Source organism: Nanorana parkeri, unplaced genomic scaffold (genome assembly GCF_000935625.1).
Source record: "Nanorana parkeri isolate BGI_ZX_2015 unplaced genomic scaffold, ASM93562v1 scaffold24, whole genome shotgun sequence".
NCBI lineage: Eukaryota > Metazoa > Chordata > Amphibia > Anura > Dicroglossidae > Nanorana > Nanorana parkeri.
In genome coordinates this window covers 2,484,508-2,494,759 of record NW_017306292.1, presented here as the reverse complement: position 1 = coordinate 2,494,759, position 10,252 = coordinate 2,484,508, and the positions used below count along the sequence as shown (strand labels likewise).

Genomic DNA, 10,252 nt, shown 5'->3' with positions numbered 1-10,252 from the left:
AAAACCAGTCTGACTAGAGAAGAAGAAAAGACATTTTATCCTGTCTGTAAAACAAAATGTAACAAAATGGTGACAGCGTCAGTCACGGACAAAAGAGAATGTGAACGTCGCAGCAAGCAAGATCGCTCAGGGAGTGTGTACAGCTTGTTTATAATGTACAGCAATGTGGCGCACATTCTATGAAGCTCTATGGAGAAGTATTTTGTATAGCAGCTTTTAGTATATCAAGAGGCAGCAATATATTTACATTATATAATAAAAGGCAACATTTGATGACCTTAGGCACCGCTCGGCAGGTCAATCATTGTAGAGCGTAAACATGTTCAGTGCAGCCGAACACCCGAAATATTTCATGATATGGAATGTTACATCACTAAAGCAGAGACTGGACCTTGGCAATACAGTACTTTGACACTTTTGGAGACCAGATTGCATAGCCACTTGTCTGAGAGCTCCACTCCCTTCTAGGATGTGTCAGTTCTTCTTCATGCTGAGCAGTGGCTCCACTAGTTTATTATGTACATGCATTAAACCTTGAGAGACAAGAGACAGAACCATTGTCATTAATGCGGCCTGCATATGCAATTCAAGATACCAAACATAATATAACCCTTAATATATATGGAGCAATGCTGTGTCACCAGCAGAAGGGGTGTAGAGTGCAGCCAAACTCACATTGAATAAAATATATCATAAAGCACACTGCGCTCTCCACCTCAGATCAGTCATAAAGCACACTGCGCTCTCCACCTCAGACCCATCATAAAGCACACTGCGCTCTCCACCTCAGATCCATCATAAAGCACACTGCGCTCTCCACCTCAGATCCATCATAAAGCACAGTGCGCTCTCCACCTCAGATCCATCATAAAGCACACTGCGCTCTCCACCTCAGATCCATCATAAAGCACACTGCGCTCTCCACCACAGATCCGCTCTCCACCTCAGATCCATCATAAAGCACACTGCGCTCTCCACCACAGATCCACTCTCCACCTCAGATCCGTCATAAAGCACAGTGCGCTCTCCACCACAGATCCATCATAAAGCACACTGTGCTCTCCACCTCAGATCCGTCATAAAGCACACTGCGCTCTCCACCTCAGATCCAACTGTTTGCATCATGTATCAGCTATTTTCCAATCACTTTGATACTATAGTAATCATAGACACCAAAATACCAATTTTGTTTGTGGCAAACCCAACCCATGTTTTAGATCCGTGGGTCGCTGCATGCTTTCCACTTTTCTAGGTGAGAGGCTCCTCAGCCTCTCCCTAGCGCAGCACTGTCAGTTCTCTTGCCAAGTGGCCATTTAAAATATGATGCCCGGCGCCAAGCATCAGCTTGAGGTGGGGTGGGCTGGGAGCATGGCCGCCAGGGAGCTCCATACCTATGCGCATTGCTTACAGCTCCCTCAGTGTCCTATAGAGGTGCCTGAACCAGAGTGACATCAGATTCCGGCTCCCAGCACCCCTACAGGGCACACAAGGGAGCTGTACAAGCAATGCACATATGGATGGAGCTCTTTCACACCACAGCAGCCCACAGTCCCAGGGTGAGGATCCACTCCAGTTCTCATAAGGTAGGTACCTTTTTTAAATTTTGGAGTGTGAATGTGTGTATGTGTGAGATTGTGTCTGTGGTTGTGTGTCTGTCAGTGTTTTTGAGGGCCATTAATCGCATAGTACCAAGCAATCGCAACTACCGTACATTCTGCTGTGGGAGGTATGTTGCATTGCCATTCATTTGAATGGTACCCTAAACGTACCTCCCACCCACAGTTTGTACGCCTGCACCGGAACGTGCGGTACCCTAATGCTGTGCATTCCATTGCAGTGTGATTTGGATCATGTCCTAATGTCTAAGGACAAATGTGGGTCCTGAGGTTACACAGGTTGAGAACCACTGTTTTAGATGATCCCTGAAAACTCAAGGTCTTCAGGGAAGCCAATCCCACCTCTACCTAACCACTAAACTATTACTTTCTCAAAAAACTCATCTCCACACAGCTTCCACCTGTTGTATCACTTGCCCCTCCCTTGTAGAATGTAAGCTCTTATGGGCAGAGCCCTCCTAACCATCTGGTCTTGAAGTGTATTGTAAAGCTGGCCATACACCTATAGATTTTCCATCAGAAATGTATGTTGCTGCCAAGAACCCTTTATCGATTTTTAGCTCCAATAACCCCATCCTGCACAGACCAATGTCGATTTCGACAATTATTCGTTAACACTACCAATTCACCAAATTTTGTCAATCGACAGAACGGATTTTCGTTTGCGCATGTGCAGTGTTCTTGCTGCAATTTTTTTCATACAAACGCCACTAATCCATCGATTTTGGTTCCATTCAAAAAAAGTTTTCCAGTCTGACCAATCGAGAAAATTCAGCCAGGAGTACAGTATTTCAAATCGTTTGCGTCCCATCAACTGAACGATTATCGTTCAAAAGACAATTCGTGGACGATTTCCAAACAAAAATCGATAGGTGTATGGGCACCTTAAAGGAGAACTATGAGGTGAGTGCTTTATTATTCACACTTCAGTGTTGTGGTAACAAGCATGTTATCGAAACAAACTCGCTCTGAGTTGCAGGGTGCCTTTAATTGTCAATGGCACCCAAACTCACCGCATTACACTACATTGCCCATACAGGTATTCCTCACTTAACGACCGAGTTCCGTTCCTACGACCAGGTCGTTAAACGGATTGGTCGTTAAGTGAGGAACTCTATACAGTACTATACTGCATTAGTACAGTACTGTATAGCGTTGCCGATGTACAGTACCGAACAGTGTACTGTACATCCGGCAATGGAAATACTTACCGAGACCTGCAGTGAAGATCGGGGGATGTCACTTCCGCCGGCGACCCGTCGCACTGACGCTGACGCGGAAGGTCGGAGGTCGATCGGCGGTCCTTCGTAAGTGCGAGTGGTCGCAAAACAGGTAAGTCGGTAAGTGAGGAACATCTGTACTGTGTGTTGTGGTGTGCTGCTCTGCTAAAAAAAAAAAAAGTACATTTGTTCCATTCGTTGTGGTGCATTGGCAACCCATTCATTATAAATAGGCTACCTTAACACCACGCACTGCAGTGGAACACTTAAGTGTGAATCCAGCATAAAACAGCATCTATATGGTGCCACAGTATTTTATATGCTGTAAATAAACATTTCAAATATTTCTGCATTTTAGTGCTCAGCCGGCTTAAAGGAGAGCACAGAAAACTGACAACTGCACAATCAAGAGCTGCAAGTACTCATGCTCTCCTCGTACCTAGAAGTTCTGGGTATTTTTTATTCTAAGGCACGTCAGGAGCCAAGGGAAATGTATCTGGGGTGTAAAACAAACCTTTTTATGCCATACACACCTTTAAAATATTTGACCGTTTTAACTCTTAGTTCTAATGTAGCATCTTCATCGCAGACAAATATAGTGCGCGGATGCTGCTGGAAAGCAGATACAGTCCACATATGATTTATACCTTCTTCTATAGCCTTATACAAGGCAAAGGCTTTATGTGCCCCTGTAATAAGGATCATCACCTGGCAAAAGAGAACAGTGTTTATGAAGAGATAATATACCAACCAACAAAATAAAATCACCATTTCACTAAACTGTAACAAGATATCTCTCTGCTGATTTTATGATTTCTATTTGAGCCCACCCAGCTCTTAATGTCACCTCATTCCTGAGGTTTACCCGGTATTAAGTTTGAAAATGATGGCGAGAATCTCTAGACTCAAATGCCCGTACACAGCTCTAAAAACCCAAAATCCTATTGTATGTATAGCCAAAATATTTGTTTTTCCTTTCAGAAGTAGAGATGAAGGATTTGAACCGTTGTAACGCTTTTATTGTTGCCTGTGTCCCAGAGCTGTGGACCTTCTCTATTCTTCCTGCTCATCAATATCACTGAGACAGAAACAAAGTGAGGGAAAGTCCAAAATTTTACAGTTGTCACCAGAACATAAATGGTCCATATAGTGAGCTTGGTGCAAAATTATTCACTTTAAGGTGATTGCAAAGGACAAGGAGGCTTTGTGTATGGAGGAAAAGAGGTTTAACCTTTGCATACGGAAAAGGCTTCTTCACAGTTAGAGCTGTGAAAATGTGGCATAGACTCCCCCGGGAGCTAGTTCTAGCTAGCAGTTAACAAAAATAACAATATTTTAAAAATCTGGATGCGTTCCTAAACGCACAGATTACTGGATATTGAGTTCTTAGTATGTTAAGCACCAGAGATTGTTGATCCAGGGAATATCCGATTGCCTTATGGGATCAGGAAGGAATTGTTTCCCCCCGTTGGAGCAAATTGAACTGTGCTTACTAGGGGAATTTATTTGCCTTCCTCCGGATCAACAGTGGGCACAGTGTTACATTGTTACATAGTATTTGAGGCTGAAAAAAAGACACAGGTCCATCAAGTTCAACCTTTGTGTGTGTAAGATTGTGCATATGAGACCCTGTGTGGTCTAGTAGTTAAGAGTACCTGTACCCCTGTATATTACGGTCTCTGAAGACGGTAGCCAATAGATTTTTGAACAAATTAATATTCTTTGCAGATACCACTGCTTGTGGCAGAGAGTTCCAAAATGTAACCGCTCAAACTGAAAAGAAGCCCCTACGCCCCTTGTGGTTAAATCTTTTCTCCACCAATTTTAGGTGGTGGCCTCTAGTCCTTCTTAAGGAGTTTACAGTAAAAAGTTTAGTGCTGATGTTACCATCACCACTGAACATTATGTACAACACAATCATGTCCCCTCTTTAATCTCCTAACCTCTAGAGTGAACAAGTTTAAACTTTGCAACCTTGTCTTATAGCTTTGATCCTCCAGCCCCTTAATGAGTTTTGTTGCTCTTCTCTGGACACTGTCCCGCTCAAGGACATCTTTTCTGTGGACTGGTGACCAAAATTGAATGGCATACTCCAGATGAGGCAGAACCAGCGATCTATAAAGTGGCAAAATGATTGCTTTGTCTCTACACAACATTAACTTTTTAATACAAGACAGTACTCTGCTTGCTTTGTTTGCTGCAGCCTGGCACTGCAAGCTATTATTCAATCTGTGGTCTACTATGACCCCCAGATCTTCTTCCATTTCCGACTTCCTTAGTGGAGTTCCCATTAATGTCTATTCCGCTTTGCTATTCTTAATCCCAAAATGCATTACTTTACATTTTTTAACATTAAACCTAATCTGCCATATAGTTGCCCACTTCCCTATTTTATCCAGGTCCTCCTGTAATGTTATAATGTATAAGTCCGTATCTATTATCCTCCCGATTTTAGTGTCATGAGCAAACACAGAAACATGGCTATTAGTACCTTCCCCAATATCATTAATAAACAGGTTAAGCAGTATAGGGCCTAGCACAGAACCCTGGGGCACGACACTCTCGACCTTAGACCAATCCGAAAAAGAGCCATTTATTAATATTCTCTGATACGTTCCTGTAGCCAGTTCTCTATCCATATACACACCATATTATCTATGCCCATAGATCTCAGCTTGTGTAGCAAGCGTTTATGTGATACCGTGTCAAAAGCTTTGGCGAAATCCAGATCTACCACATCCACCGGCCCCCCTTCATCCAGATCTCTACTCACCTCTTTGTAGAATGTTGGTAGGTTGGTCTGACAAGGACGGTCCTTCTTAAATCCATGCTGATTATTACTTATTATACCTTTGTCACAAACAAAATCGACGAAGTAGTCCTTTATCATTCCCTCTAACAGTTTGCATACTATGGATGTTAGACTGACTGGTCTGTAGTTCCCAGGTTCGCATATTGAAACTTTTTTGAGAGGTTCCGTTTTAGACTTTCTTTCTGTTTTAGGTTTTACTTTTTTTTCCCCTCTTATCTTTATAGGTTGAACTCGATGGACTTGTGTCTTTTTTTTTAACCTGACTAACTATGTAACAAATGGGGAGAGCAAATGTTCCATTGACAGCTGTTCCACGGTCAACTAAGAAGGAAATCCCCCTCACTTTGCAAAGACTTCCTTTCTCCATCCAAAAAAAGTTAGAAGCTATACATACAATTTAAAGCTGAACTTTAAACTTCTTATATTTTGCCTTTCCTGGTTCCTTTATTCCCCTCATCATCATTCTAAAAAAAAATGATGAAAAATACTAATTCATGCATAGAAGCACTTTTTACAGAAATTCCAATAGAAGGCATTTCAATTACAACATTATAATGCCACTACCTCTTTGGCATCCATCACTGTACCCACGCCAACTGTCAACGCCATTGTTGGAACCTTGGAAAGATCTCCATCAAAATATTTAGCATTAGCCAAAATGGTGTCCATTGCCAAAGTCTTTAATCTTGTCCTGGATACCAGACTGGAACCGGGCTCATTAAAGGCAATATGACCATCTGGCCCAATACCTAGGGGGAAGGGGGGGGTAAGATATATGCTTTACATACACACAAAAAATTGCTACATTTAAAGATTTCTTATAAGCATTATACAGCCTCCTGTGACAGCGTGTCAGAGAGGAGAGCAGGCTACATACACTCAGCGATCAGTGATCACTGAGTGATTGTAGATAATTGAGGACATGGTATGGTTAATATATCCTCAATTATGAATGAATGGGAGTCATCTATATCCACTTCTGTTCATAATTGTGGTTATAGTAAACATACTATATTCTCAAGTTATCAATGAACAGGAACACTCATAGAGGATTACAAAACGGCATGTTAGTCTACACATTCAAAGTGAAAAAGTCTCCTGTTCCCAGCCACCCCCATCGGCCGTGCACTGTGAGGGGACAGTCTTCTGCTCCCAGCCACTACCATCTGGCGAGCACTGTGAGGGGACAGTCTCCTTCTCCCAGCCACCCCCATCAGCCATGCACTGTGAGGGGACAGTCTTCTACTCCCAGCCACTCCCATCTGGCGAGCACTGTGAGGGGACAGTCTCCTTCTCCCAGCCACCCCCATCGGCCGTGCACTGTGAGGGGACAGTCTTCTGCTCCCAGCCACCCTCATCTGCCGTGCACTGAGAGGGGGCAGTCTCCTTCTCCCAACCACTCCCATCTGCCGTGCACTGCAAGGGGACAATCTCCTGCTACCATCTGCCGTGTATTGTGAGGGCACAGTCTCCTGCTCCCAGCCACCCCCATCTGCCTTGCATTGTGAGGGGACAGTCTCCTGCTCCCAGCCACTCCTATCTGCCATGCATTGTGAGGGGACAGTCTCCTGCTCCCAGCCACCCCTATCTGCTGTGCACTATGAGGGGAGACAGTCTCCTGCTCCCTGCCACTACCATGCATTGTGAGGGGACAGTCTTCGGCTCCCAGCCACCCCCATCTGCCATACACTGTAAGGGGACAGTGTCCTGCTCCCAGCCACTCCCATTTGCCATGCACTGCAAGGGAACAGTGTCCTGCTCCCAGCCACCCCCATCTGCCATGCACTGTGAGGAGTACAGTTTTCTGCTTTTAACTGCTCATAAATATGTGCTTTCATCATTCAGACCCATCCCCATTTGCTGCATGTGCCAGTGATGTTTTACAGAAGTCCCTCCTGACACGGCCCCTGCCTCTGCTTGAGCTGTGATGGTAATGGTCTCTGGCAGAACTGGTCTCTAGCATCAGGTGCTTGCCCATCAATGCTAATTAATAACATGATTGATGAGACTACTTCTTTAAATAACATAGAAGCAGCAGTAGTATATGGCCATTTTTCATTCTGCTGCTTTAGAAAAAGAGAAAAATAAATGTGCATTACAAAAGTGCTTAGTGCTTCACTGGCTCCAGGACCCCGACGACCGTGCTTAATAAAATGAAGGTGAAAATTAAAAAAAATAAGTAAAGTGACCTGTCAAAGCTATGTGGCCAACTTCTCCTCCAATCATGGAGTTCTCTCTGCTGCATTGAGATACACTATATTGCCAAACGTATTGGGACACCCCTCCAAATCATTGGATTCAGGTGTTCTGTGAAATTTCCTGGCTACTTAATATTACACGGTCAACTGTTAGTGGGATTATAACTAGGGATGCACCGATATATTGGCCGAAAATGGCACATTTGGCTAAATGCCGAAAGTGCCATTTTCCTGCCAATAAATTGGCACATCCCAGGTTTCTCTTCTCCCCGCCAGGCGCTGCTCTGTGTCCCAGCAGGGAGGAGGGAAAGTGACAGCTGGCTGAGTGCTGCGGGAGGAAAGCGCTGTGAGCGGCCGGTGTCTCTCCTCCCACACCGCTCGGCCGCCTATCACAGTGCGGCAGAGCGGTGTGGGGGCAGAGACAGCGCTGTCACAGGAGGCTGGGCTCTCCTCTCGCTCAGCCTCCTGTGACAGCGTGTCAGAGAGGAGAGCAGGCTACATACACTCAGCGATCACTGAGTGTTTGTAGATAATTGAGGACATGGTATGGTTAATATATCCTCAATTATGAATGAATGGGAGTCATCTATATCCACTTCTGTTCATTCATAATTGTGGTTATAGTAAACATACTATATTCTCAAGTTATCAATGAACAGGAACACTCATAGAGGATTCCTGTTCATTGATAATAGGGGATACAGAAAAAGAGATTGAGAACACATAGTCCTCAATCTCTTTTTCTATTTTAAAAGGGAGGAAATATCAGGGGTCTGTTTAGACCCCTAATATTTCCCCAAAGCCCCTAAAAGTAAAGTAAAAAACAAAAACATTGAATAAAAAATGACTCTAGGCACTGGACTCTAGAGAAGTGGAGACGTGTTCTCAGGAGTGACGAGTCACACTTCTCTGTCTGACAATCGGAGATAGAACACCTTTGGGATGAATTAGAGCGGAGACTGTGCGAGCCCGGCCTTCTCGTTCAACATCAGTACCTGACCTCACAAATGTGCTTCTGGAATAATGGTCAAACATTCCCATAGACACACTCCTAAACCTTGTGGACAGACTTCTCAGAGGAGTAGAAGCTGTTCTAGCTGCAAAGGGTGGGCCAACTCAATATTGAACCCTACGGACTAAGACTGGGATGCCATTAAAGATCATGTGCGTGTAAAGGCAGGCGTCCCAATACTTTTGGCAATATAGTGTATATTATTGATTATCTCCACACACTGCGACCCAGTGACAACCCCCCTTGTTTGTAACTGGAAATGTTGTACAGTTCAGTGAACAGCAACTGCAGGATAAAAGCAATGTTTGCAGGAAAATACACAGAGTAGATTTGATGCTTTAACTCTACCCACATGACATTAGTGTTCGGAAAAAAATTGAAGATACAGGTCATTATAAGAAATGTCATTTTAAATAAGGTATATATCTCAATACAATGTGTGAGCACATAAGTAAATCTTATGTAATTAAGCTGTAAAACCACATGCCCATTAAGTACAACCATTACAAATCCTGACAATAATATATGTAAAGTGAAGCCGGACATAAAAGGCATTGGTTCATAAAATACCTCCAACAAACAGTTCAATGCCACCAGCTTCCTGGATCTTCCTCTCAAACTCATCACATTCGGCCTGCAAATCCTCTGCATTCCCATCCAGGATGTGTGCATTGTTGGGGTCAATATCAATATGTTTGAAGAAGTTATTCCACATGTATGAATGGTAGCTTTCTGGGTGATCCCTGGGCAATCCTAGAACACATTCAAGGTGGATACTGATTAAATTACATGTACAGATTGGGAACAGATTTCCTCACATTTTCTGGCCTCGTGATAATGGTCATGAGAACATAGAGAGAGGGTGACTCTCGCCAGCGGTGACCCCAACAGGGGTTCTAACACCTCATCATTCCATCCAAACTAAGTAAAAAGGTTTTAGATTTAGATATACTTTAAATACAAGTCAGCAATGGCAGCTCACATACTTCTATTCTCAGTTTCCTTTTATTGGTTAGGGTTTAGGAAACAGAATAGTTTGGGTTCTTTGGGTTTTTGGAGGTTAAGGGGGGTTTAGGGGTAGATTAACGTTAAAGGTAAGGTTCTAACTAGAACTAAATCATAGGAATGTTAATCGCATTACATTTCTGCTTCTTTAGTCAGCATTCCTCCCCCAGCCTGTGACTGGACAATGAAGAGAGTGGCAGCATACCAATTAGGTCTTCCCTTTGCCCTCCCCTCCTGTGAGCAGGTTCGCTGTGTTACACCTAAAGGAAAGAGGCCACTCCTTTGAAGACAGTCAAGTACGCATCCTAGACAGGGAGGAGGACTGGTTGAAAAGAGGTGTGAAGGAAGCCATTTATGTCAAAATGGAGAAGCCAAGCTTGAATAGTGGG

The 10,252-nt window shown here is 43.7% G+C and overlaps 1 protein-coding gene across 3 annotated transcripts in view; it reads right to left on the bottom strand.

Annotated features, from left to right (window-relative positions):
* Positions 1 to 253: 253 nt before the first annotated feature.
* Positions 254 to 10,252, bottom strand: part of GNPDA2 (glucosamine-6-phosphate deaminase 2) — an 18,435-nt gene continuing 8,436 nt past the window's right edge. For 2 of the 3 annotated variants that reach the window (XM_018564590.1, XM_018564582.1), the window contains exons 3-6: positions 9,429 to 9,611; positions 6,213 to 6,397; positions 3,370 to 3,544; positions 257 to 533 (exon numbers count right to left, since the gene is read on the bottom strand). In XM_018564590.1, coding sequence (XP_018420092.1) covers positions 475 to 533; positions 3,370 to 3,544; positions 6,213 to 6,397; positions 9,429 to 9,611 — 602 coding nt within the window. In that variant the 3' untranslated portion in view covers positions 257 to 474. Of the gene's footprint in view, positions 534 to 3,369; positions 3,545 to 6,212; positions 6,398 to 9,428; positions 9,612 to 10,252 lie in introns of all 3 variants that reach the window. The other variant, XM_018564598.1, reaches the window with a different exon arrangement.